General features: G+C 54.9%; 1 protein-coding gene across 1 annotated transcript; it reads left to right on the top strand.

Annotated features, from left to right (window-relative positions):
• Nucleotides 1–703: 703 nt before the first annotated feature.
• Nucleotides 704–26741, top strand: MAPKAPK2 (MAPK activated protein kinase 2). Its single transcript, XM_071578796.1, has 10 exons — nt 704–1189; nt 20711–20850; nt 22419–22483; nt 23201–23280; nt 23384–23510; nt 23774–23849; nt 24038–24162; nt 24440–24525; nt 24637–24717; nt 25310–26741. The coding sequence occupies exons 1-10, from the start codon at nt 941–943 to the stop codon at nt 25451–25453; spliced, it is 1173 nt and encodes a 390-aa protein (XP_071434897.1). The 5' UTR covers nt 704–940; the 3' UTR covers nt 25454–26741.
• The last annotated feature ends 592 nt before the right edge of the window (nt 26742–27333 follow it).

Here is a 27333-nt window from a genome sequence, read left to right as displayed (position 1 = left end):
CATCGCAATATAAGAAAGATATTAATCCATTAGAGAGTGTCCAAACGAGGACAAGGAAAATGGGCCTGGAGGGGAAACGTGTGAGGACACTGAGGGCACTTGGTGTGTTCAGCTGGAGGAGATTGAGGTGAGACCAGGTACAACTTCCTCGGCAGGGGAGAGGCAGGGCAGGCACTGATCTCTGCTCTTTGGGCACCAAGGACAGGACACAGCGAATGGCTTGGAGTTGACTGGGCAGAGTTAGGTAGGTTGGATCTCAGGAAAAGGTTCTCCCCACAGAGGATGGTGGGCACTGAACAGGCTCTCCAGGGCAGTGGGCACAGCCCCAAGGCTGGCAGAGCTCAAGGATCATTTGGATGATCCTCTGGGGCACAGGGGGTGACTCTTTGGGATGGTCCTGTGCAGGGCTGAGTGTTGGACTCGATGACCCTTGTGAGTCCAACTCTGCATATCCTGTGACCCCTGTTGTCACCCTCTGGGGGAACTGGGATCGCCGCGACCTGTTGCCATCCCACCGCGGGCTTCGGGGTCACAGGCGGTGGCGCGGCCGGGGGTCCCCCGCACCCCCCGGGGCAGGACCCCCTCGGAGCGCCCCGTGGGCAGCGGCGGGGCCGGGCGAGCGGGCGCAGGCTCAGCCCGGGGGCCGCCCCGCCCCGTCCCTCCCCCGGCGGCCGGGGCGCTGACATCAGAGCCGGCCCGGCGAGGAGGAGGAGGCGGAGGAGGCGGCGGAGGAGGAGCCGCCGCCGCACCGGAGCCATCGCTCTTCGCGGGGCCGGGGCGCACCGGCGGGGGGAGGCGGCGGCGGCGGCGGCGCTGCTGCTGCTGCTGCTTCACCCGCCGCATCCCCCGGCCCATCCCGCGCAGCCCTCGGGGCTCCGGCGCCCTCCCGCGCATCCCGCATCCCGCCCGGCTTCCGCGCGGAGCCCGCCCGGTGCCCGCCATGCTGTCCGGGGCGCCGCCGCCTCCCGCCGGCTTCCCCAGCCCGCCGCCGCCGCAGCCGCCGCCGCCGCCGCCGCCCGCCGCTCCCCCGCACGGGCCGCCGCCGTTCCCGGGCAAGGGCGGCCTGCAGATCCGGAAGAATGCCATCACGGACGACTACAAGGTCACCACGCAAGTGCTGGGGCTCGGCATCAACGGGAAAGTTTTGGAGATCTTCAGTAAGAAGAGCGGCGAGAAGTTCGCGCTCAAGGTGCGGAGGGACCCCCGCGCCGCGCCGGGGATGGATGGGGGGGATGCGGGCACCGGGCGGGCGCTTGGCCGGAGGGGCCGGGAGGGGCCCGAGGAGCGGCAGCGGCGCCGCTGACAGTGATGGAAGGTGTCTGCTGCGGGAAGGGGGTCCCGGGGGGGCCGCTCGGCGGCGGCGGGGCCGGACAATGAGCTGCCGCCCGCCCCTGCGGCCGCGCTTTAATCTTATCTTTCCCCCCCGCCCCATTGCGAGCAGCGAGACGTGGCTTTCCAGCTTTCTAGGGTGAAAGGAAGCGAAATGACATCTTGGAGTGGAAAGCAGCTGGAATTCGCCCCCACCCCGTGGGATGCACATTTAGGAACGCGGGGGTCTGCATCGCCAAACGTGGGGTCCACAGTGCAGGACGTGGGGTTCTCTCCGTGGGGCTGTTCATGGTGTGCCCTGGGAGCACGGGCAGTGCCCTCTGTCCCCGTTTGATGGCAGGTCTCTCCTGGCTGTAACTGAGTGACTGTTGTCCGGATACTTCAGCGTTACGATGTTACCCCTTGTCCGTAACTTGCTTCTCTTTGAAAGATACAGATAACTAGTGGCTGAAAAGCTGGGTTTTACCTGATGCAACCCTCTCCTTTTTTTTCGCACGGGGTTTTTGAGGAAAGAGGAGAGCGTGTCTGTCTGCAGGAGAGACTTTGGGAAGTTTGAGTTGATTCACGACACGCCGGGTGACGCGGGTACAGGCAGTCTGCTCAGTGGGAGCAGCGTGTTCTCCAGCATCCCTGCAATTTGCGCCCACACATGAGCTGTTCAAACCCTTGGAGTTACCCGGAGAACTGGGAAGGCTGAAAAATCCCTACCTAAACCTGTAACCCCCACCTAAACCCATAACTCCCAGCTCTTTTGTGTCTAGAGGTGCCCAACTCTTGGCGTCTGGGGTTCCTAACCTGGGTGAGTGAATGAACACGGGGCTTTGGAGGCACAAGTTGTGCTGCAGGAGTGGTGGGGCCAGCAAGGGACGGTGCTTAAAGACTGTGGGTCAGTTGGGTGATAAATTTGACTTTTCTGTCGGAAGTGCCAGCGTTTCTCACGAGGGTGACATGTATTGTCATCTCGCTGGGTTGGAAATTAGCGAAATCTTCTTGTGTTTTGACAGACGGGCTCCTCCTCGCCTCTGAAGTTGACTCATGTGTTTAAATCGCACATCCCAGCACTTCCCTTTTGCAGCCCTGAAAGGGGAAGGATGGAACAGGACACCGAGCGCCGGCGGTTCCTCTGCCCAGCACGGGCAGAGAGGTTGGGCCCATGGTTGGTGCTGTCACCAGGCCCATGGTTGGTGCTGTCACCATGCCTGTGCCAGAGCACAGGGCAGAGATGGGTCAGGATTTGCTGCCATGAGCTGTCTGGGTTCGTTGGCATTGCTGAAAACCATCCTGGAGCACAGGACTTGGTGCTGTGGTGTAGGAGGGTGATGTAGAGCATCTGCGAGGCTCGTGGAGGGTATTTGACACTGAATCTCTTTCAGAAAAAGAGATTGTCTTCCTTGTCCCCTGCCCTGGCCTCTTGTCGTGTCCCTGATGGGGAGGGACAAGTCCAGCTGAGTGGTTGGACGTGTCCCTGCCTCCTCAAAGAGCAGCACAGCTGCTGCTGTAAGTGATTCCTTCCAGCACCTTAAAAACTGCTACGCTGTGAGTTTGGGCTCTCAGATGAGCCGGTGGGTACCCGGTTCGTCCTCAGGAGTGTGAGCTGCAGGCTTGGTTTACTGAGTTGTGATATTTGAACTGAGCTGCTGAGCCCAAACTTGGTGTGGGTGACTGCTCTAGACATGATGTGTGCTGACTTCATCCCCTGCCCTGGTACACAGTCGGGATGACGTCTCTGCAAGAGACCTGTGGAGAGGTATTTGGGTCCAAATTACTCATGGGCTGCATCAGAGTGGAAAGATGACCTAAAGCAGGATCCACAGAAGTGATTCCATCGAGTTGTCATGTTTCAGATGATGCTTAAAAGAATCCTGATGGCCCATCGCCAGGAGCCACAGCTGAAATCTGTCTGCTGCCTTTCTTTGGTTGTGCAGTGAACCTTTCCATTTGGAACGTCACTCTTTATGTTTAATATTCCAAAGTCTTGTATAACAGTGCAATCCTCCACTGGAGGATGAGGCACAGTTGTGTCTCTCCCTGATGTTAATGCTGTTCTCTGGTTGTGTTGTGCTTCTGAGATTCTGAGCAACCATTATATTGTTAAACCTCCTTCTCCCAAACTGAGAGATGCATTTAGGTAAGGGTTTTGCTGACAGTCACTTTGCTTAAGAGAACTTTTCCAGGAAAGCTGAAGAGAGCTTGGAGACAATATTCTAGCAGCAGTGGAAATGTTAAGGCCAATTTTCTTCTCCTCCAGTGCAATAGTCCATGGCAGAGATGCATCATTAAATAAAATGATGCTGTGTGTATGTTAATGGATGGTAGTTCTGCTTTCTGTGTAGCACCTGGGTGAGAACAAGAGAGTCCTTTATTTTTCTTGTAGATTATTGTTCATTTTTCAGTTTGCCACCCCTCATTTTGTTTTATTTTATTTTTTGGTACCAAGTAATACCTGAAGTGTGGCATCCCTGAATTATCTGGTGTGAAGCAGCCACGGATGATCCCAGTCACCCATGACCTGACCCTCTATGATGATCTATCTGCTGCAGGGTGGGAACATAAAGCCCGTGGAGAAATGATGAATGGAACTGAAACATGAGGTCTGGGTGATTCCTTCCCTCTTTCTTCCTTGTTCTTCGGTGTGATTTATTATTAGGCAAAATTAGGCTTGTAATTTCTGTAGAGGCTGCTGTATGTAGGTCACTGCTGGCCTGTCTTGGCAAGGTTTGCTGTGGTCAGGCTGCAGTGGTGGGGCTGGGAGTGAGGGCTGTCTTACCTACTGCAAATTCCACTTTTAAGAGTAATCTTTAGGCAAGATGCCGAGTTGGTGGCTGGCTGCCTTAACTCAGCAAGGAAATCCCAGGTAAGCCAGGCTGGGGAGTGGGCAGGAGAAACAGCAGCTTGATGGGGCTTTTTGTGGAGCAGGTTGCCTTTAAAACAAATTATCAAACCTCGCTCCTAACCTCAGCTTCAAAGCAGGAGATCCTCATCTGGTTTGGTGAGCTTTGAAGGGCTGGAAACGCTTCTCAGGGCTCGTGGATTTGCCCCCCTCTGACAGCCCCGTTTCTGGAGCATCCTTAGTGCTTTGGGGCACGTTTGCGAAACACTCTCAGTCTCACCCTTGGCCTCATCAGATAATCTGTGAGTGATGGCTCCTCTGATGGAGGAGGAGGAAGGAGGCTGGGACTTTTGTGGTTTATTTTTCTTGTAAGATGCCTGTTGTGGAATTAGGGCAGGCATCTCATAGCTGGTAACTGAGCAGTTCTGTGGATGAGAGTTCGTGGATCTGGTGCCTTGTACTCTCTCTCCTACCATGGTGAGAGGCTTCTTACAGAGGGGAGCAAAGAACCCTGTTTGCTCCAGCTTCATTTGAGTTCAAATGCTTTGTCCCCCAGAAAATCCAGCTGGAAAAATATCTCTGGAGTGAAGGAGTAGATGAAGATCCTGAGCTTATGCTGATGGGAAACAACTCACTGTGTGTCTGCTGTACTTCTGTCCCTCTCTCAGTGGAGAGATGTTTTTATTAACTCTGCCATGTACTTGATATAATCAGAAGTGTCTTCACTGTGGCCTTCTCTGCAAGCTGTGGTTGAAAAGCTGTGGAAAATGTGGTGACATCACTGGGACTTTTCCAAAGTGGTGGTTTATTATCTCATTGACCAAAGGAGTCTACTGACTTGGGGGTTTAGTTTGTTTAAACAATTTAGGATTTGTCATAATCTCTTTTAAATACTTTGCATGTTTTGAGCAGTCAGACCTGAGACTGTGATGGACTGATAACAGCCTGGGAGCAGGGGCTTGCTTTTCACTTTGGTACGTGCTCAGGAAGTGGTGGGGCTCTTCCTCTTAATAATAATCTAATACCATCAGCCAGAGGCCTTGCAAAAGAAATTTCCCACGTTTTCAGGGGCAGAGAACTGAGTTGCAGTGATTTACTGAAGGTCTTGCAGCTCGTCAGAGGGGACCAGGCTGAGGAGCTGAGCTGCAGGACAAAAATACTGCCCCTGTGTGTATGTGGTTTAGTAGCCAAATACAGCAGGTAAAAGGAGGAGTTTGTCATTCACACTGAACTCCCATTTGTGCAGTTGGGAAAGCCCAGTGTATAGGACAGCACTGGTCTGTGGGGCTGTGGAGGTGATGGCTCTGCCTCAAGTAGCAACCAGTGCTGGGATTTATCAAATATGTGCTTCAAAGCATTCAAAATAGTGTATAAATAATAACTTGAGGCTGTGCAGACTGAGCCAGGTCTCCTAATATGTTTGGTGGACAATGGACAGGGAGAGGTGATGAAAACTCCCAGAAAGTTCCTGCAGAGAAAGCCTGAAAGAGCGAGTTGATGATTTCTCTCTTCCCAGAAACATCCAGGATGTGCTTTGGAATCTGATGAGATGGATGAACTCCTGATGGCTTGCAGGGTGTGCAGGTATGTGGGAGGCATCCAGAGGAGTGGCCTGGTTGGAAGTGGCTGTTTGGCCATCCTTGTGGCACAGACAGCAGTGTGACTTCAAGTTTATCTTCTGGCACCTCCTGAGCCTTCATGGTGGGCTCGTGTGCCCCACACCAGGGTGGTCCAAGGGCTTTGCAGCAGAGACAGCAGCTGATGTTATTTTCAAACCCATCCTTTTGCTGTGGTTTCACTGTCTGCTGAGAAACTGCGAGGAAAGAGCCCTCCTTCCTGGAGAAAGCCTTCCCTCCCCCTGGCTCCCCGGCCCTGCTGCAGAATCAGGCTCCTCTCCAAGCACAACTGGCCCCGTGTGTCTGGCCTCAAGTTGCAGCATTCAGGCAGCATGACCTCACCTCCTGGTTTCCAAGAATAACGCGCTGCCTCCCCTGCGCCGCGCCGGGACCGGCTGCAGTGGGCGAGGTGGCTGCCACGGGCCAGCTCCGGGGCTCTGCCTTCTGCCAGGTGCCCCCCAGGCTGCCCTGTGCCCACCCCGTGCTGCTCTGCCCTTCGGGGAGGAACTGGGAGAGGGTCTTTACAGGACTTGGCTGAGCCTGTGGGTTGGTTTTGGAGGTTGGAGAGTTTGGAGAGGGTGGATCTGAGAGGAGCAGGGTGATCTCTCCATCAGCTCCAGAGGCTGGCATGTGATCACAGCTTTGCCTGACCACTCCCCAAGAAAACCTGTTTGGAGCCTGGGCAGTTGCATTGAGTCAGTGTTTCACTGTGGTCCAGAGCTGCCCTGCATCGTGGTCATCTCTGGTGCTGACACTGGCATTGGATTTTAAAAGCCTCTGAGACCTGTATCCTGCTGAAAGCGGGTCTTATTTCCTCTGTGGATGCCCCTCATCTTTCATGGCTGCAAAATGCCAAAAGCAGCCTGGTCTAGTGGGAGGTGTCCCTGCCCATGAGAGGGTGGTTGGAATGAGATGACCCTCAAAGTCCCTTCCAGCCAGACCATTCGGTGGTTCTCTTCCTCTGTGAAAATGCATTCTCCTTTCAGCTCCCCTGGCACGAGGACGGTGTGTGTGACCACTGCCTGGGGGCTCCTTTTGGACAGGGCTCTGCTGTGTGCAGTGTCCCTGCCGAGATGGATGGGGAGCAGCGGGGGCTGGAGCAGGGCACGCAAGAGCAAGTCTGAGAGCACAGAGCTTTAACAGCCTTTTAAACTGTTATTTCTTTGTACCTCGTGGCTGAGTCATTTCAAAGATTTCAGCCTTTTAAAATCTTACCAATTCGAGGTAGGGATTACAGCAACTGGCAGCTTTAATGGTTGCATTAACTTGTTGTTCCCTTTGTGGCCTCGGGAAAGGACTAACGGCCACGAGTCCCCGAGTGCTGGTAGATCCCCCTGACCTGAGATGACTTGAAACCCAAGTTTTGCTGGAGATGCTGTGAGCCACAAAAACATCATTTGGAGGCTGGTGGGATGATACCTGCTGTTGGAAGGGGGATACAGGACGGGGTACCAGTGTGGATCATCTCTGAGCACAGCTGGGGCCACTTGGAGCTCCACTGTGGCTCTGTGGTGCTGTTGAGGAGGATGCTGAGGAGGATCCTGCTGCACTCTGATGCTGCTGCACTCTGATGCTGCTGAGGAGGATCCTGCTGCACTCTAATGCTGCTGAGGAGGATGCTGAGGAGGATCCTGCTGCACTCTGATGCTGCACTCTGATGCTGCTGAGGAGGATGCTGCTGCACTCTGATGCTGCTGAGGAGGATGATGGCATCTTCCCATGGATTGGAGTCTCCCATCAGTGTGCTGCCTTGCTGTCACAGTGCACTGTCCCAGTGGAGAGGGCAGGTGAGCTCCTTGGCTCACACTGCCTGCAGCTGGCACAGCCTTTGCCGTCATATGTAATGAGATTATTCAAGCTGTTGGCGTCAGGGCTGCATGTGATTCTGTGCCTGGCTGTCCTGCGAGCCACAGCCTAAACTAGAGATAAAGTTCAAAATGCAAACCCAGATCTGAATGTTCCTGGGGCGCCCAGCCAGGCTGGGGCTTTGCTGCTCTGCTGCTGCTATCCTTATCCTGTTTGGTCTATAGATTGGGGATCAGTGGAAGGATGGATTCAGTTCCTTTGTCTCCATAATTAAGTTGGCTGCCTTGCTTTGTGCCCTTGGCTGCAGGTGCATCCCTGGGTGCCCCTTTGGAGTTCAGCCTGTCTTAGCTGGCCCCAGAAGAAGGAGTTCGGGGTCATTGTTGCCATACACCTCTCAGACTGGATGAGGCTAAATCTGTGTAACAGCATGTTGGGACTCTGTACTGTCCCTGTCCCAAGATCTGCAGCATTGGGAGCATCTTCTGCTCAGCATTTGGAACTGGAGCAACCACTCTGCCCATCCTGTGTCTTCCCGGCATCCTCCGGCCACGGTACACGACACTGAGCTGGGGCAGCCTCTTGAAAGGCTTCTTGGATGTCCTGCCAAGTGTGTGTTTTCAGGGAATTGTGGCTGGAACACAGGCTGGGGCTGCTGTGGAAATCTGGCAGCGTGTCCTGTCAGGCTGCAATTCCAGGAGCTGCAGCTCATCACCTCTCGCGCCCGTAGGTGCTGGTGGGAGGCACAGCCAAGCTGGCCTTGCTTGGAAATGGGTTTGGAGTCCTGAGTGTCTCTGCAGGGCTGGGGGCAAAGCAGGTGCAATCAGATCCAAACAAAGCAGAAAGTATGCCTGTTATCCTCGGCCTAATTTAAGAAAAATAGTAAATAAAACAAAGAGCAGGGGGAGGTGGTGTGGTGACAGGGATGTGTTTTTAATTTCAGCTCTAATGACAGCCTTTTGGCATCCACCAGTTCAGTGTTTAGGAACAATTTAAACTTGTTATATTTCCACTTGTTTTAGCAAACAGGGAGGGGCTGTGCTTGCTCACAGGTGCCACTGTGAGTGTCAGTGACCTGTCACCACTGGCTCCCACAGCCCTGCAGCTCCTGTAGCTGCTCTTTTCGGATACAGCCAGGCTGGGGGAGCCACTGTCTCCTGGAACAGCCTCCTGGCCCCCTCGAGGCTCCTGTGTGACTCTGTCTTCCTCTTGGGCCATTTCACAACCTCACTGCCATTGCATTGGGCAGATCAGAAAACCTGGGTGGCTCTTGCATAAGTGGCTCTGCCGGTGCTGGGAAGGATGGGCTTGCCAGGAAGTTTAAACTCAGGTTATCTCCTGGAAGTCATCAGAGCTGTGAATTTGGCATTTTCCAGTGGTACCTCCCATGCCTCAGGCATAGCAGCACTGGCACAGGGACAGGGTTGTTTTGGAGAGCCTGGAGGCATTGCAGCCCTTGGCTGGACACCTGCCTGGACTTCTGGAGAGGACATCTTCCCCTTTGCTGGCCCAGGAGCTTGGAAGAGACTTGTGGAGGCTTTTGCTTTTGTCCTCAGTGCTTTTCCCTGTGGGATGAGGAGCTGCATGTTTGTGTTGGAGCAGGACACTCACATCTCCCTCCCCATCTCCTTTCCCACCCTGCTTATTCCACTTTGGAGTTGAAACTCCCAGAATCTTTTGCTGTAAGGAAGAGCTTCTATAAAGAGCAACTCTGCCAGGATGTGAGATGCTCTGTGGGTGGTGGGTTTCAGCAGGGAGGCACTCCAGATCCTCAGGGGTTTTGGGAAGTGTCCTGGTGCTCCGATTCCCAGCTCCTTGCTGCTGAAGGAGACAGCCAGCCTGGCGTGTCCTTAGGGATGCAAATGCTGGGCTGAGGAAGTCTGGGTGACTAAGATGTTGAGGAGGTTCTGAACGGATTAAAATGTGGTCTTTGAGTGGTGCTGAGAGGCGCCTCCCAGGCAGCTGTGGGGCAGGACGGTTGGGAGCTGGAGCTGCTTCCCAGGAGCTTTGGAGCAGATGTAAGGCTCGTGCCCTCTGCCATGAGGGGAGTTCTCCTGGGGCAGTTCACAGAACATGATGCCCTCTGTGTGTCTCAGTGCAGTGCTTTGGGGTGACATTCCCATTTCTGTGCCTCACCTCGAGCTGCAGGGCAGGGAGGGCTCTGGCCCTGTGGAGTCCAGCTAATGAGAGCAAGGAGAGGGGTTTGGATGCTCTTGGTGTAGCCCCTTACTCAGTTTTGCTGGGCTCTGGCAGCAAGGGCAGCATGTCCTTGGCAGGTTGAGCTCCTCTGGCTTTAACTGAAACATCCCTTTCATGTTTCTTTCTTCCCAAAGTTTGCACTGAAACAACCAGGTGAGTGTCACCAGAGGAGGGTTTGCCTGGGATGTGGTGGTGATGCTTTGAGGGTTTTATTGACTGAACTCTCAACCAGCACTGAACATCTGGATCTTACACCCACCTCAAATCCCAACCCTTTCCGGCAGCCCTGGAAAAAGCTTTACTGTGTGAGACAAGGTGGGTAACAGAGTTTGGGTGCTGTTCATACGGGTTATTGAAGGCTTAACTTCTCTCATGTAGGAAGTGGCAGCTCTGCTGACTCGAGGTGACTCTGCTGACTCCAGGCTTGGTGTGGCCACAGGGGCAGTGCCAGCCCTGCTGCTTCCCAGAGTGCTCCAGGCTTCTGCAGGGCTGGTGTGGGGAAACGTGGGGGCTGACGAGCCACACAAAGGCTGCCCTGTCTACTCTTTGGCTTCCCCCAGCCCTGAGCTCTTTTCCTGAATAAGTGGGATTGAAAAAGCTTAAATTCATACAAAGCAGGATCCAGGAGCCCCCAGCTGACCCGGAGAGAGCAGCTGCCCCCTGCTCACCCCATGCCCTGGGGCTGCCTCTGCATGGGGGTCCTGGTTGATGCTGCCCTGGGATGAGGTGGTGTCTGTCAGGCTGTCTGTTGGGAGAGGTTTCTTTTTAAAAGCTGGTTGTGGGAATGCTCAAGAACAGCCTGGTGTGCCAGAGGAACAGCAGTAGCTGCAGGAGTAGATTTTTTTGTTAGTTTGTTTAAATATCCCCATCTTTATCCTTCTATCCGCTTTCCATTTTAATCTAACAGGAAAAATGGGTCCAAGCCACTTGCTGTTGTATTTGGTAAGGAGTCAAGTAGCCTGCTGGTAAACACTGTCAAGCAGTGGATTACTGGACAGTTTTTCCAAGTGTTCCCTACACATGTTTTTGCTGTATGTTGAAAAGGTGCAAGTGCATCAAACCTCTGCTGTCAACCCAGGCTGGATCAGGTTGGATGGGGCTCTGAGCAACCTGGGCCAGTGGAAGGTGTCCCTGCCCATGGCAGAAGGTTGGAAGGAGATGAGCTTTAAGGTCCCTTCCAAGCCAAATCATGCCATGGTTTGGTGACCCCTCACTCCATGCTGCTTTCTGTTGGGCAGAATATCTTCATGGGACAGACCAGCCTTTCCCTCTTGGTAACTCCGACAACAGGGAGGTTTCCTCTCTGGTGTTTTCAGAAGTTTGTGCCCCCAGGCACTTAATGGTGAGTTTTACACACTTGTTGGCTGAGGTATTTTGAGGTTATGGTGCTGACTGGGGCACTGGTGGTCCGGGCTCTGGCCCAGCTTCACCAAACCTCCCCAGCTCTGGGGCCGCGCGGCTGCTGCCAACAGGTGCCATGGAGGCTCTTGGGGCTGCCAGCAGCCTGGAGGGAGCTAAGAATAGCCCCTGTGTCCTGAGAGCTTTAATGTGGTGCCAGCAGGATGCAGAGAAGGTATTTTTTAAAAATAGAAACACAACTGTGTTTTCCTGCTGGCTGAAGGAGTCTCGGGATGGCTGCTGTGAGGGAAGAGGGGCTGCTGAAGGAGGAGTGCCCTGCTTGGCCTGTTGGGCTTGCAGGGTGGCAGGAGGCTCTTGGATTTTCACTGCATTGCTTCAGAGTCCAGGATTTCCCCTAAAACACTGACTGCAGTGGTGGGTAATGTGGAGTGTGTGACCTTAGATAGCGTTGGGTCTCAAGTCTCGAGTGTTGCTTGGCTCTGTGTTGTTGGTGTCCCACCAGCTCTTCTGCAGGTCCTGTTGAGCACTGGGGATGTGCAGCTCTGTGATGGAAGGAAGGGGAGGAGGATAGCAGACTGTGGGGCAGGGACAGCCTGTCTTGGGCAGGGAGACTGTAGTGAGCAGCCCTGGCTCTCAGTTAGCAGCTCTGCTGGGGGTGTTTGGGGGAGATGGCAAAGGAGAGAGTGGTGGGAGATGCCTGCCATGAACAGCTCTTAATCATCCAGAGGGGTTCAATCCTCACCTTCCCTTCTGCCCCTTCATTGGCGTCCCCTCTCATTCTAGTCATTGCTGCCCCTCTCCTTGTCCTGTGTATCCCCGGGGGTGGTCTCCTGCTCTGTCTGCATCAGAGCTGACAGTGCTGGAGGTTTTTAGCTGCTGTGCCATGTGAGAGGAGGAGGAGGAGGAGGAGGGGGGCTGTTGGTGGCCGGCGGGCTCTGCCTTACCGAGCGCCCGCGCAGACAAAGGCGTGCTGTGAAATCCCCGTGTCGCTCCTGGCCTGGCCCTCCCCTGCTCAAAACAGACCCACAGCGGCCACCCAGCGTGGGAACTGCTTGTCTCACACAGGGAGGAGCCACAGTCCCAGCCCTGAGACTCTGACAGCCTGTCAACCACTGTGGGCACGTGCCTGGTGTGGGTTCCCCACGCAGGTGGGTGGTGGGTCCCAGCACCGGGGGGATGCTCCGCTCTGCATCCCTGCAGGGGCCACCCCACAAAAGCAGAGAGAGCATCATGGCTGGGTTGCACATCCCAGGCTCATCTCAGGAAGGTGTTTGCTGTGCCCTGGTGTTGACAAAGCCCGTGACAAAGGTGAAACTGTGTTAAATAAACAGCTGAGAAAGAACAGAATGATGCAAAACGTGCTGTCGTCACTGAGCTTTGAGGGTGCGTAAATGGAACCCTCCTCAGCCTTGGCACTGGTGCAGGAAACACACCCCGAGGCCGTGCTGCTCCCAGCGCTGGGGGTGAATGATGCTTCACCAGAGCTTGGCCTTGGTGCAGCTTTGTGTTTTGGCTTGTTTTTTCCTGCTTTAAATATATATGTATTTATTTATGCTGCTCTTAGACCTGTGTTGAAAGGCAGCAGGAAGGATCACTGTGCTGGGGGGGTTGGCAGACACTCATCTATCCCATAGGGGCCCCTGCCCATGGGCTGAGCCCTGAGAAACTTCATTTTTGGGCAGAGCACAAGCCCAGGAGCTGCTGGGAAGTGGTGGGTGTCATGGGGCTTCTGGCAGGGCTTCGTGGCTCCAATGCTTGCAGATGTGGATCTGGGCCATCCAAACCTCTCCCTGAAATCCCTTCCAGCTTTAAATGTAAGGAATGGGTGGTCATATCCAAGCATAAAAGCAGCTCTGGGATGTAGCTGTGGGGAATCCAAAGCTGCCCCTGGGGTCGGAGGTAACAGTGGGATCAGGCAGGCTTGTTCCCAGGATTGGTGTGAGGCTGGTGGAGCAAGGGATCCAAAAAGATGCTCCGTGGGCTGTGTGGTCCATCTGTGTGACGTGGAGGGGAAGCCCCGGCCGTGGGATGTGGGGCTGGTGGAGGTGGCACCGTGCCGAGCCAGAGAGAAGGGGTTTTTCAAGCTGTGCCTGTGGGAGGAGAGCACAAAGGACAGAGGTCAGCGCTGAGTTAATGTTTTACATTAAATGTTTACTTCGGTATTAATCACACCTGCAAATATCACCCACTTCCTATGATAAAAGCACATCTGTGCGCTTTTCCGTTCACCTCATCGACTCTGATAGATCCTGCAAGGGACAGGCCTTGGGGAGGGGTTGGGAGGAGGAGCTCACCCCGGCCCCAAGCTCTGCAAGGAGGTGGAATTGAAGGGGCTGTGTTGGAGCAGATCCACTGGCTGCTCCTGCGGGAACATACCCGCCCTTCCTGGGGCTCCTTATTTTCCTTTCACTTTGGATTGTGTGGATAAAAGGCCCTGGCAGATGCAGCAGGGGCGTGCAGGGTGCAGGGGATTGGTTTGCAGAGAGGGGTCTCTGAGCATCCCCCCCAGAGCAGCTCCATTTGGAGCAGGGCTGTGGCTTCTGCTGGCCCAAGACAAACAGTCCCTTCCCTGCATCGTGGTGGCTACTGGTGGGAAGGGGCATCTTGGATGCCTGTAGAAGGGAATGGGCTGGCTTGGGGCATTTTGGCCATCATGACGTGCTTTGTTCCCACTGGATTCATGGGGAGGTCCTGGCCAGGGTGGTGGCTCCATCAGTCCAGCCAGACCTGCTCCCTGGGACCTCTGGCAGACCTTCTCTGTGCCCAGATGTACATGGGACCTTGCTAACCATGGCTCATGCCTGGGCTGATCCTGGCTCCTCATGCCAGCCCCGGTGCCTCCAGGAGAGATGAGCATTGGGTGAGTCAGCAAAACCCAGCACTGCTGCTGATGGATGGAAGGAAGAGGATGATCCCAAAACAAAAACACAGGACTGAATAACCCCCTAATTTTGTTTTTCTCAGATATGTGAGGCTGAAACTCTTTATTTCTCTTCATTAAACACCAGCTCCAACCTGCTGCTGCAGCGTGACTCAGTGGGGATGCTTCGTGCTGCTGCTTTGTTGCCATTTACCTGCTTTGACTCTTTCCTGTGAGTTTTGCAGCCGCCTCCCGCCCACCTCCCTGTCTCCTGTTTCCACCCTCCTCATCCACGATGTCCCCACAGTGCTGGTGCCCTTCCCTCAACACCCAGGGTGCTGCTCCTGGGTACCCACTTTGGCACTTGAAATCAGTGTGCCAAGAAGCTTTTTTGCTGCTGGGAAATGGGCTCTGCAGAGCGGGGCTGGCCGGGGGGCAGCGCCCCAATAGCACGGGGGGCACGGGCCCCTGGCAGGTGGCTCTTAGTTAAGCCCAGTCCTCTCTTCTGCTCCTTGCCTTTGTGTGCCTTGAGAGGCTTTTGTTGCAGGCTGAAAAGGCTGAATAGCTGCTGCATCTGTCGCGGGGAAGGGCGAGGAAATGCTCAGCAGATGCCCTGGGCAGGGGGGCTGCGGGGCTAGGGAGTCCCGAGCATCCCGCACTGGGCACAGACCCCCGTGGGAGCTGCGGGCAAGGAAATTGGCAGCACCCGGGCACGGAGGGTTGTGCAACCACGGCAGGAGAGCGAGGCCCCTTGTGAAAGCTCCGGGCAAGAGCTGCCTCTTCCCTCCTTTCCATCCTCCGCCCTGTTGCAAAATCGCCCACAGGAGCAGGGACGAGGTGGCCGCTCCGACATCTGCCTCTGCTCCGACATCTGCTCCTGGAAGGGAGTTCAGCTCCCTTCATGCCTGGCTTGTTGCTCGTCTCAGGCCACGCGCTGGCAGAGCTTTCCCTGAGCTCGCTGCGGTGGCTCCAGGTCTTCCTGTGAGCGCTCCCGTAATTCAGGCTCAGAGAATGCGGCCGAGCAGCTCAAGTGTGTGTGTGTCAGGTCACATTTGCTCAGCCTGAATTGCCTCTCCTGTCTTGCTCCCTGTTTGTAGCTCTTTCTAGTCTAAATAATTCTCTCTTGCTGCGGATCCTTTTTCCAACTGTTTCATCTTCCTCGAGGCCAGAGAACGTGGAGGAGCCTTTTGTGGAGGATGGAGCTGGCTGTGTTTGTGTCTTGCCTGAACAGTCAAAGCCTCACCATCCGCCCAGGCGCTGATGGCACCTCTGGAAGTTGGGTAGCTGATGCCTGGTGCTGTTCTGCCTTGCAAGCCATGAGGCTTGGATGAAGCCACCCTGTGAGGGAGCAGCAGTCATCCTTCCAAACAGTCCCCCTGGCATGGCAGGCTGGGACACTGCCAGCCCCATGCCTGGCTCCTCCAGGCAAAAAAATGTGGAGGTGAAGGTTTTGCGTGGTCTGTTGGGGCTTAAAACCCTCTGCCTGTGGCTCTGTGTGTGTGGGCAGAGCAGAAATGATCCCCAGCTTGGGAAAGTCCCATCACCTCTGCCTGAGCAGGGCAGGTTGTGGTGGGTGTAAGCAGTGGGGATGGGGTTAATGTAAGGGTTTATATAAGAGCCACGACGATGTGGGGGAGGTTTCCTGAGCTGCACGTTTAATTGTTCTTGCTTTGTGGTTGAACCATGAATTTCCCTCTGTTTGGTAACATAATTCCTCTTATGGGCTTTGGGACTCGTGATTTTATTTCTCTCCTGTAGTTCATAAACAGTAAAAGCGGAACGAAGCTTTGCTGCTCCCATGTCCTTCTGCTGCCCACTCCCTCTGAACTGGGGGAACTGGGGCAGCTTTGGGGTGATTACCTGTGGGGTTCCCAAATATTCTGGCATTAAAGGCTCAGTTCAGTCAGGGGCTTTGCCTTTCTGGTGCTGCATGAGGTGGGAACAACATGTGCAAAGGACTGACTCTCCAAATGTGTAAAGCAGCTGACGCCAGTTGGCAACAAGTTTGCAGGGGAAGATTAGAAGAGGAAAATCCTTTGAAGAGAAACCCTTTTGCTTTATTAGGAAAAAATGCTCCTTGCCCTGTGTTAGCAGGGTCAGGGGAATCCAAAGCCTCTGTGTGTGATCCAGGCAGGGGGAACCTCTGCTTTGCTTCCCTGCTGATAAGTGGGGAGGATGACAACTTGTCTCTCTTCACTGTAGGTTTATTCTTGCTGTAACTTAAGAAGAGTTTATTTTAACCCCTGTGGTGCAGACACGTCCCAAGGGGAGCTGCTGGGAATGGCGTGGGGTCTGGGTAAGCTCTGTTGGAGGGGTGGTTGCTGCACAGGTGAGGCACACAGTGTGTGCTGCTCTGCTCGGGACTGAGGCCAATCAGGTGTGATCAAAATACACATCGAAATAAAACCACTCTCCCTGCAAGAGCAGCTGGAGTGCCCAGGGTGAGCATGGGGTAAAGAGGGGCAGCCTGGGCAAATGAACAGCTCAAGGTGCCAGTGTGGGCCTGATCCTCACTTTCCTTGGAATTGCCTGTGGGAGGTGAGTTTCTCCTGTGCAAGCTCTTGGACAGGGATATCTTGCCAATCTGGGTGAGCGCAGCATGTTCGTGGCTCGCCAAGGGGAGAAGTGTTTGGGGCTGTGGTGGCACCCACGGTGAGGAGCAGCAGGACAGTGTCCTCAGGGACCTCCTGCTGTGCCAGTGCAGGAGAGAGCTTCCTTCTCCTTCCTTTTCCAACCTGCTGTGACTCATGGAGCACCATCCCAGGAGGAGGTGGCGAGACTGAATCAATGGTGCCTGAGGACACGCACGGCGAGGGAACGTGAGCACGGGCGGCTCCAGCCCCCTTGTTTGCTCCAGTGCCTTCCTTCCTTCCTTCCTTCCTTCCTCCTTCCTTCCTTCCTTGTGCCCACCCACCTTTGCTGGGCTTGCTGGGAGGTGATGGAGGGGAAATTCAGCTCCATGTGCTGCCAAGTGAATGGAACAAAGCCCCCAGCCCTCCTTTTGAGCTGAAGCTCATTTTTAGTGCCTGCAGGAATGGGCTGGAGCCTGTGTTTGTCTTTGAGTTTGTGTTTGGGTTTGTCTTTGTCTTTGGCTTTGGCTTCCAGGGTGCTGTCCCCCTGCAGACATCCCAATGAGCTGTTTGGTTTTCAGGAGTTGCCCCCAGGGTTTGTCTTTCAAAGGTAGTGACAAGCCCAGAGCTGCTCCCTTGAGGAGCCTTTGCTGCTGTTGGGGTCCTGAGCACGTAGGGGCTGGGCTGTGCCATCCCTGATGGGACCAGTTTTGGACCTTGAGGGTTTTAATGAAGCTAATGAGTGTGTTTAGCTTTGCACAGAACTAATTTTTCTCACAGCATGGAATGGCTCCTGGGGGAACTGGGCTGAGCCAAGGCACAGGATGGCAGCAAACGCCGTCTGCTGAAATCTCGAAGGTGTCAAGCTGCTTCCAGGGGAACTGGAATGTGGCTGAAAACTGAATTTCCTCCCTAATTGCCAGGAGGGTGGAGTGCCCCTTTCCCTGCTCTCCCTCCTTTCCTGCAGGGAGGTGCCCTGTGGGAAGCAGAAATGGGATGGGGCAGAGCTCTGGGTTGTCACAGCTTTCCTGGTTGTCCCCTGTCCTATGCCATGTTGAAGGGACACCGGGATGCTCTGCTGATGAGCTGATGGCTGGAGATGTGCACTGGCTACAAATGTAACACCAAAAGCACGTAACAGCTGGAAAGGGAAAGGGATGAAACTCCTCTATGTATGAACCTGCCTGGGTTTGCTCCGAGGTGGTGGAGCCTCCTCTGCAGCTCTGCCCTTGTGCCCTGTCCAGGGACACTTGTGTAACTCAGGATCTGGTTACTGCCCAGCTCAGCTGCCAGAGCCTCTGCTCCAGCCAGAGCGGGCAGGTAGGGCAGCATTTTCTGTCTGAAATAATGAAGAGTTTGATCTCCACAGAGCCCTCCCTTGGAAGAGGAACAGGAGATAAGAGATGGAAAAGCTGAACCAAGAGCAGCTGTGAGTTTTGGGGGATTTCCAGCAGCTTGTCCCATCTGCTGTCCTTGCTGCTTTGCTAAGGGTTAACCCTGGTTGTTCTCCAGATTTCTGAGGTTGCAAAATCTGCTGGGGTAGGATGGGGGCAGTTGGCCCTTGCTGAACCTCAGGGAAAACACGAGGTGCTTTTCCCATCCCAGCCTCCTTGTTGCAAGCCAAGAAATATAAATCTTGCTGTGGCCAGAGGCTGCCCTGGATACCAGAGCTAATTTAGGGACGAGGGCAGTGTCACCACACCCCCCCAGATACGTCTGATGTGAAGTTCCTGTGACCGGAGCAATGCTGGGATGTCACAACCCAGTGGTTTCACTGGTGGCTGCAGCCAAGGAATGGGAGAGAAAGTTGTCAGCTGTGGGAGCTTCTGGCTCCCAAATAAAGAGTAGAAACTGGTGGGAGCACAGCTCTTGCCCTGCCTGGACCAGGATGAGGTGGTGCTGTCCCACCCCTGTATCATGCTTGGCACATTCCCAGCTGCCCAGGGCACAGAGAGCTGGTACCTGTGCTGAGGGCAGGATGTTGGGGGGGACAGCAGGTGATGCTGGGCCTGTGGGCTGGTTCTGCCATGGCTTGGACATCATCATGTCCTTCCTGCATTGGTGATGGCCTTCCCCACGCAGCCTCAGTGCATCTGGCCTTCAGCTCTGCATCACGCCACCGTCATCTACCACTGGGAACATTTCCTAAATTAACCAAATCATGCCCTTAATGAGGCTTAATCTGCTCCTCTCGAAGCCTTTCCATCACCTCTCCATCCCTGGCTGGCAGGGGGTGGAGGGAGCAGCTGGGTCAGAGCTGTGTGTTCCGAGAGCACCGGGACAGCTGTTGGCTCCCGGAGGGTGCCCGAGTACAAAAACAACCACCAAGGCTGTGCTGGTACAGGTAATGGAGCCTGCTGCCTCCCACTTCATTAAAAAGATAATTAATCTCCTTTAAAAGTGCTCTGAGTGACCTCTAGAAATGGGATGTATTTTGCTGTACCTCTCCTGTTTGTCTTGTGCAGATGATGTTAACTAGCTGCTTCCTGCTGTTCCATTTTCCCAGCACGTAATTACAAATTGGGTTTTTTTCTTTTCAGCTTCCTGGCTCCCCAGGCCAGGATCTTTGCAGCAGGGCTGCAAATAGCCAAGCTTTTCTGCATGCCCCTTGCATGGCTCCTTGGGGGGCTGATGCTACATTTATTATGGTTTTGGCTTCCACAGGATCCAGTTTTTAGGGTAATTAAGCAGTAGAGGAGCAAGGAGGGGCCATCCAGCCTCCTGCTCTGTCTCCCTTTCATCCTGAGGCTGTTGGTGCAAGTGATGTCAAGCAGTTGTGCAAAGGTTGGCTTGGCCACTTTGGTCCTTGCAGAGCTTCCAGATGGTTTGGGGCCAGAAGCCACCGTACACCCCAGGTACCATCACAGGTTTCCACTGGCATGGGTTTCCTCCACCTCAGGAAGCAGGAGAGCCGAGGGGGTGGGAGAGGTGTGACCAAACCCCTGGATGGATGGGGTTACAGGTGGGTGGCTGAAGGGCACATCCTGTTTTGCCTTTCCCTGTGGCAAAGGACAGTCACTGTTCCAGGCAGGAATGCAAATCGCTGTTACCCTGCCAGGGTTGTGTGAGCACCATCAGTGAGAGGTTTACCTATAAACAGGCAGTGTGTGGGTTTTGGGGCTACACTGAGCATTAACCTCGTTCCTGTGAAATCCCCCCCTGTGCTGGGCACCACTCTGGGTCCTGCCAACCCAGTGAAGCATCCCAGGGCTGATGCTCCTGCGCTCCTGGAGCTTGTCCAGGACTGGTCACAGGGGTCAGAAGTGCTTTTCTGTCTAAGTCTTGGTAAAATGACCAAACCTGCTGTTTCCTGCTGATGAACACAGAGGGTGGAGGTGTCTTTCCACATCCCCCTGCTCCAGGGTGCAGACCTGCTCCAGAGGGTGTCTCACTGAGCCCAGCCCTGAGAGCTGCCAGAGACAGGAAGGAAAATGAACTCCACTCAAGATAGACACGTTTGGTGCTCTATATTTAGGAGCATAATAATTAAGGCTGGTTGTTTATCCTGACAAACAGGGTAATTAATAGTCCGTGGCAGACGAGCAAATCCTTTCTGCACCTGGGATCTGTGAGTTGTCTTTGGGAAGGGCAGAGGCTAGGGAACATCTGGCTGTTTGCTTTGTCCCCTCCCCAGGCACAGGCGGCCAGGGGCTGGTGGCCTCTGAAGTTGTGGTGAGGGAACTTTTGTGGTCAGCCCACATGTAAGGGCAGGAGGGTCCTGCTGGACCCACGGATCAGAAGGCTCATGGATGGGAAGTGACAGGGGGTGAGCAAAGCAGGGAGTGAGAGTGGCTGGTGTCACCCAGGGGTGCAGGGTGAGGGTATCAGGGTCCAGAATTTGGCTTGTGAATGCAGTAGGTCTTGCTGGTTGGGCACTGGGGAGGCAGAGAGGTGACAGACAGGCAGGATAAACTTTGACCAGCCTTGAAAGGAAGGGCAGGAAGGTTCTGAGAGCAAATGGCTTCTCGCTCTTCCCACTAGGTGGGGATGGAGGCATTATCAGAGTGTCTCACTGCGCCTCCAAGGGAGCACTCACGCTCAACCTTTGCCCCTGAGCCTTCTCTAGTGGGCACTGTGCCAGCAGGGGGTCATGGCCTGGCTCTTGGAGGGGCTCAGGGCTCATGGGGTCTCGCTTCTCCCACAGATGCTGCAGGACTGCCCCAAGGCCCGCAGGGAAGTGGAGCTGCACTGGAGAGCGTCGCAGTGCGCGCACATCGTCCGCATCATGGATGTCTACGAGAACCTCTACCAGGGGAGGAAGTGTCTGCTCATCGTCATGGAGTGGTGAGTCCCCAGCCCAGGGGCACTCCCAGCCCTGCAGGATGCTGGGGGTGTTGCCAAAGGCAGGCTGAGCATCTTGCAGCAGTGCTGCCAGGGTGCTGGGGACCCCAGGGAGGTGCTGTGCCAGGGGATGCCACCTTCAGGCCATCAGGATGTGTGACCTGGGAGCGGTGCTGGTGTTGGAGGGATGGCGGGAGCTGTGCTGGCTCTGAGTCATTCTGAGAACTCGCTCGGCTCTCGGGACGCTGAGGGCCTGTGGTTCTCACAGGTAGATCATAACCAAACTCGCTTTGGCCATCAAAAGTCAGGGTAGTCAGCGGGTTCCTGGCAGCCCGTGGTGGGTCCGTGGAGGAGCAGCCACGCTGAGCTGGCACGGCTGTTAGTGCTGTGGCACCTCCTGCAGTAGCAGTTGAGTGGCTCTGGGTCGGGTAGATGTTTGATATAACCTGGGGAGGAGGAATGAAGGGGAAAGTATTGAAACCACATCCCAACCGCAGCTGTGATTTGATGCAGCTTCCTTGCCAAAACCTCTCCTCTGGCAAGCTGGTAGGTTGTCTGGGGGGGCAGCGGGTGCGAGGAGCTCTGCGAGCGGCACCGGGGCAGGCGGCACAGGCAGGGGCACAGACTTCTGAGAACCACGCTGGGACACTGGGCAGCCAGGGATGGGAAAGGTGTGCGTGGTGTGTAAAGGAGTAGCTGAGCAGTAGGAAAGGAGTCCCCAGGACTGTCTCTGAGAGCTCCATCCTGTCCGAGGGATGCTCTGGGTGTAACGCCCGTCACAGGGCAGTGTTTGAGTGCAGCATGAGCACGATGTGTATCCATCCTCACGTCCTCCCTGCAGGGCAGGGCCCCGAGGCCTGCACACTATTGGTATTGCAGATGTCTGGTGAACGTCAGGGGTGCTGGCAGGAGATGCTATCCATGCTGGGAAAGCAAGGAACTGTTTCTGCTTGACTTAGATAAGGCAGGGACAGGAAGCCCCATTATCCCTGCTCATGGAGAATTCTTCTCTATCTCACTCCTGATCTCTCTGGGAGCTGAGTTTTTCCTGAGGGTACCCGAGGAGGGAACCATGCCAAGGATCCCATGGTGCTTCTCCAATACCTCACATGAGACCTGGTTCTGCTGCAGTGGGGTCCAGGCTCTGCCTCCCCCAGGCCTCATCCATGCCACTAACACCTCATCCATGCCCTGAGCTTGGCTCAGCACTTCTGCCCCGGGTTTGTGCTGGGAAGGGGTTTGTCTCATCAGCAAAAGGAGGGCAGGTATGCTGGGAGTGCTCTCACCACCTTCAAGCCACATTTGCTGTCTTTACTGTTGATGTGTTTCTGTGGGCTGGTGAGGTGACCACGTCCGCCTGCGCGCGGCGTCTCCACCACCAACGTGAAACCTCTGCCCTGTTCATTTCTGGAAGGAGGAGGCTCTGAATCACCCCACACCCAGCAGCACCCACCCAAGGCTTTGATGGAGAAGGGCATTGTTTCTTGCTTGTGCAGCTCCTGGCTGAGCATCAGAGGTTTTGGCACTGCTGGTGGACCCAAAGCATCTAACTCCTCCTGCTTCTCTTCCAGCTTGGATGGTGGGGAGCTCTTCAGCCGGATCCAAGACAGAGGAGACCAGGCCTTCACAGAACGGGGTATGGACCCCACAGGGTGCTGGGGTTTTGTCTTTGGACCACATTCTGATGTTTATTGGACTGTCTCTGGTTTAGCCTCTTCCCTCAATGACTCCTTTGGATCCCCAGCAGAGTTTTGCACTCAGGGAATGAGGAATGTGGGTGCAATTGGTCCTGCTTTTCATGTTCAGTTGAGAGCAGGGTTAGAAGATGTTTTCTCAGCTGCCCCTGCACCCTCTCTGTCCCAGTCCAGCACAAGCAGGAGATTCAGTGATCTTTAGGAACACCAGCCTCCCTCAGAAAATGAATGCCAAGGGCTGTGGTTCTCATAAATCTCATTTAATCTCATCCCCTCTACTCCTGTGGCCAGGAAAAGCAACTACACAACCCAAACCCAGAACCCATTGCCCTCTTAGCTTTCCATGCTTTCCATGCTTTTCATGGGAAACATTCCCAACTGGATTCTCTGTTGATTGGGGTCCATCATGGTGTGAGCCCCTCCTTGGGTACTGAGGTCAGGGCTGGACCCTGACCCATCTCTTCTCCTGGGAGTTTCTGGGAGCTGCAGCTCCTGACCCAGGGATGGGTGCTGGGTGGGCCTCTGTGGAAAGGGGATCTCGAGGGAGAGGAAACCCCTTTGGTCTCAGGCAGGCTTCTTGGTTTGCAGAGTTTTCAAGGGAGTAGTGCTCATTTTAACTACCTTATGAAGGCTTAATGATGATTTCTTTGCTGCTTCAGAGGCTTCAGAGATCATGAAGAGCATTGGGGAAGCCATCCAGTACCTGCACTCCATCAACATCGCGCACCGGGATGTGAAGGTACAGTGGGTGTTCACCCGGTGGTGCTGAGCCCCCTTGGCCTGTGCCAGTGCCAGGCTGCTCCAGCTCTGCTGCTCACTTCTTCTCCCCTGTGTGTTCACAGCCGGAAAACCTCTTGTACACCTCCAAAAGGCCCAATGCTGTGCTAAAACTCACAGACTTTGGCTTTGCTAAAGAAACCACCACACACAACTCCTTGGCCACCCCGTGCTACACGCCGTACTATGTGGGTAAGTGCCTGGGGGGTCTGAGCTTGCAGAGCTGAAGGGCTGGAGGGCAGAGCTGGGGAGTCTGGATGTGCAGCCCATCACCTCTGCATCCAGCCTGGAGCCTCAGCTGAAGTCTTGTGCTGGGGGCAACAATTTCCACTGCTCCAAGCAGTGCTGCCCAGAGTGCCTGGAGCTGTAGGTGGCTCGTTGGTGCATCCATGGGATTGTCACTTCTCTTTTACCCGGTGCTGCCACTTGGACTCAGGAGTTTTTCCCTCTTTCAGCCCCGGAGGTGCTGGGCCCAGAGAAGTATGACAAGTCCTGTGACATGTGGTCCCTCGGTGTCATCATGTACATTCTGTAAGTCTGGTGGTCCCTCTGCAACCTGCCGGGGTCAGAAGGGGGGATGCAGCTTTTGAGTTTGTCTGGAGGGGTAGAACCTTTCCCAGCTGCACTGCTCCTACTCCTGGCACTGCCCTGTGCCCTGCAGGTGCTGCTGGGGAGGTTTTTGGGGTGGCATACTGACTTTCTTCCCTCTACTGGCACAGCTTGTGTGGGTACCCCCCCTTCTACTCCAACCACGGCCTGGCCATCTCTCCCGGTATGAAGAAGCGAATCCGAATGGGCCAGTACGAGTTTCCCAATCCTGAATGGTCTGAAGTGTCAGAGGAAGGTAAATGTGGTCCCCAAAGTGGGTTTTCCCCAGGCCAAGGTCTCACTTTGGGGTCAGCCCTGTGTCCAGCAGTGCTGTGAGGACTGGGGTAGCCCGGGCATATTTTGGGGCACCTCTCAGATGCAGCAGCTTTGCCTCTTTGCTTGAGAGGGTTTTGCTGAAGGGTTTGCCCAGGGTGAGCCCTGTGACTCCCAGGAGGAGTGTGTAGGAGTTTTGGGAGCACAGGGAGAGCCCCCCTGGGACCTACTAATGCCTGTCCCTGCTCAAACCCTTCCAGTTAAGCAGCTGATCCGCAACCTGCTGAAGACAGACCCGACCCAGCGCATGACGATAACTGAGTTCATGAACCACCCTTGGATCATGGTGAGTGCTGGGTGGAGGAGCAGCAGGATGGGGTGGGGATGTGGCTGGGGCAGGTCTTGGATGGGTCAGGCTGCCTGCAGCTCCCAGCTCACACCTCTTCTCTCTTGGCAGCAATCCATGCAGGTGCCCCAGACCCCACTGCACACCAGCCGTGTGCTGAAAGAGGAGAAGGATCTGTGGGAGGATGTGAAGGTAAAAACTCTCCTTTTGCTGTCTACAGTGCTCTGCACCCTGGTGTCCTTTGTCCTCTCCTGTCTTCTCATTGCAAATCGGGCTCATTCATGATTCCTGTGAGAGTTCAAAAACTGTAGATGGGGCACCTGGGGACATGGTTTAGTGTGGACCTGAAAGTGCTGGATTAACCATAGAATAATAGAATAGTTTGGGTTGGGAGGGACCTTAAAGATCATCTTATTCCAGCTCCCTGCCATGGGCGGGGACATCTTCTACTAGCCCAGGTTGCTCCAAGCCCTGTCCAACCTGGCCTTGGACACTCCCAGGGATGGGGCAGCCACAACTTCTCTGGGCAACCTGTGGCAGGACCTCACCTATGTCACAATAAAGAATATGGTTGGATGATGATCTTAGAGGGCTTTTCCAGCCTTAACAATTCCCTGATTCTAATCTGGGCATGGTGTGACTGTGCTGGCTCATGGGGAGACCTGAGCTTGGGAGGGAGCTGGAAAAATGATCAGTGGGACACTCGGGCCCTGCTGGATTTTATTCCCATGGGCACCAACTGCTCTGGGGGTCCCTTTGCTGATGGCTCTGCCTGTGCCCACAGGAGGAGATGACGAGCGCTCTGGCCACCATGAGAGTGGACTACGAACAAATCAAGATCAAGAAAATTGAAGATTCCTCAAACCCTTTGCTGATGAAGAGGAGGAAGAAAGCCAACCCCACCGAGCCAGCTGCACTGCCCCACTGAGGGTGCCCTGTGCCCGCTGGCCTTTGAGAAAGCAATAACTATATATATATTTTTTTTAAGAAAAAAAAAAGACAAAACAGACTGTTATATCAAGCGCATGGAATTCAGACATTTATACCAGACTAGTTATTTTTAGCTACTCACCTGTGTTTCTGACCTTCCTGGAGCAGGTGGTGAGATCCCCACCAGATCCACACCTGCAGCTGAGGATTTTGTCCTGTAGGTGAACGCCGCCAATAATTGAATTTTTATTTTTCTTTGTGAAACAGTTTTGATTTATATTTCCTTTTTCCTTCCTTCCAAAGACATGGAAACTCCTGTGGTGACCTTTTTAGGGCATATAACGTATAAATATTTTTTAAAAACTACTGTAGAGCTGAAAGCCAGGCAGCGTGTTCCCTGTGTGGGTGCTGGCTAGAGATGGGCTCCAGGCTTGGGAGTGGGTTGGGGGGACAGGGAAGGAGAGCTGCCTTCCCCCCTGTCCTGCTGTATGTGGCAGGGCTGGCTTGGGGGGTCTCTGTGGCCACCATGCTGCTTCACTGGCCAGGAAACTGGTGCTTTTAAAGCACAGTAGCCAAACCCAGCCCCTCACCTCTCCCTGCCCTGGAAGCCGGGGCTCTGCCCGGCGGCAGCGCCGTCCGTGTGCTCTGTCTGTGCGTGGGGTGTGTGTCGTGTCTGTGGGCCTGGAGCTGCTCGTGGCTCCCCTGCTGTGGCCACCACAGTCTGTACCTGTGCCTGGAATCCAGTTCTGACCTCAGGGGTGGGCAGGGGGTGAGCAGGAGGCCAGTGCCCCCCCGTACCCCCTGCTCTGGGGGATCTGGGGAAAACATGTACCCCTGCCACCTCTGCCTGATCCCACAGCCCCCAGCTCCGTGGAGGGTTCATGGGGACACGTGGGTGGGAGGGGGTGGAGGTGGCACAGGGGCTGTATCTTGAGCCAGAATGGCAGCACTGACCCCTCCCTGGCTGGAGCTGGGGGACCTGCTGCCCCCCCAGCGTGGCTCCTGCTGGGAGCAGGAGGGCTGCTCTGAAGTCTTCAGTCCATGAATGATTATTATTATTATTTGTCACAATGTTTCACTTCGTTAAATGTGTTCGAATGGGAAAAACGATTTTTTTAAGGCAATGTTTAGTTTTTAGGTGATCTTTTAGACACTGTATGGAACTTCAATTTGTTTTAAAAACCGGTTTTTATCCCTTTTTTTTTAATTATTTTTTGTCTGTTGGCTTCTACTAATCCTCCTGGTCTGCTCTTCAGCCCTTTGGATTAAAGACACGTAAAGCGTCACCCAGTCTCTCCTCCTTGCTTGTGTGGCTGTGAAGAAACCCCCCAGTGCTCCAGGCTGTGTAGCCTCTCCCCCAGTGTCCTAAAATTGCTGGGTTTTCCACCAAAGAGGCTGAGCTCCCCAGGATATTCTCTGGTGATGCAGCATCCCTGTGGAATCACCCCTTTGCTTGGAGACAGTCGCTCGAGGACTCGTGGCTGTGTCTGTCTTGGCTGCTGCAAAGAGTTTCCTCCCCAGCACCTGCTGGGTGGGGCTTTGGGGCTGTGGGATGTGGGCCGTGGGATGTGGCACCCGTGGCCGTGGGTGCTGCGCCCGGGTGCCGGCAGGGGACACTGCGCATCCGGTGTCGGGGGTGCCGGGACACACGTGGCCCCGGCAGCTGGGGCTGTGTCCCGTCCCCACTGCCACCCCTGTGTCAGGGTGGGATTGCTGGGAGCTGCTGCTGCTGCTGGCAGTGCCTGCTGCTGGAGAGCAGGAAGTGGCTTCCTCCTCATCCTTCTCCTGCTCGTGTTGGGGAAGAAGCAGGATGGTCCTGCCACGGCTTGCTCGGCTCTTCTGTGCATCCCTGCTCTGTTTACAAGAGTGTGGAGTGAC

This window comes from Pithys albifrons, chromosome 28, assembly GCF_047495875.1.
Source record: "Pithys albifrons albifrons isolate INPA30051 chromosome 28, PitAlb_v1, whole genome shotgun sequence".
Classification (NCBI taxonomy): Eukaryota; Metazoa; Chordata; class Aves; order Passeriformes; family Thamnophilidae; genus Pithys; species Pithys albifrons.
This window is presented reverse-complemented; position numbering and strand designations above follow the sequence as displayed.

Bases quoted from the DNA above. Each gene is read 5' to 3' on its own strand.
- MAPKAPK2 (XM_071578796.1), top strand. From the start codon at position 941: ATGCTGTCCGGGGCGCCGCCGCCTCCCGCCGGCTTCCCCAGCCCGCCG. The intron at 22,484-23,200 runs GTATGGACCCCA...TTGCTGCTTCAG, and splicing joins CCAGGCCTTCACAGAACGGG to AGGCTTCAGAGATCATGAAG. The intron at 24,526-24,636 runs GTGAGTGCTGGG...CTCTCTTGGCAG, and splicing joins TGAACCACCCTTGGATCATG to CAATCCATGCAGGTGCCCCA.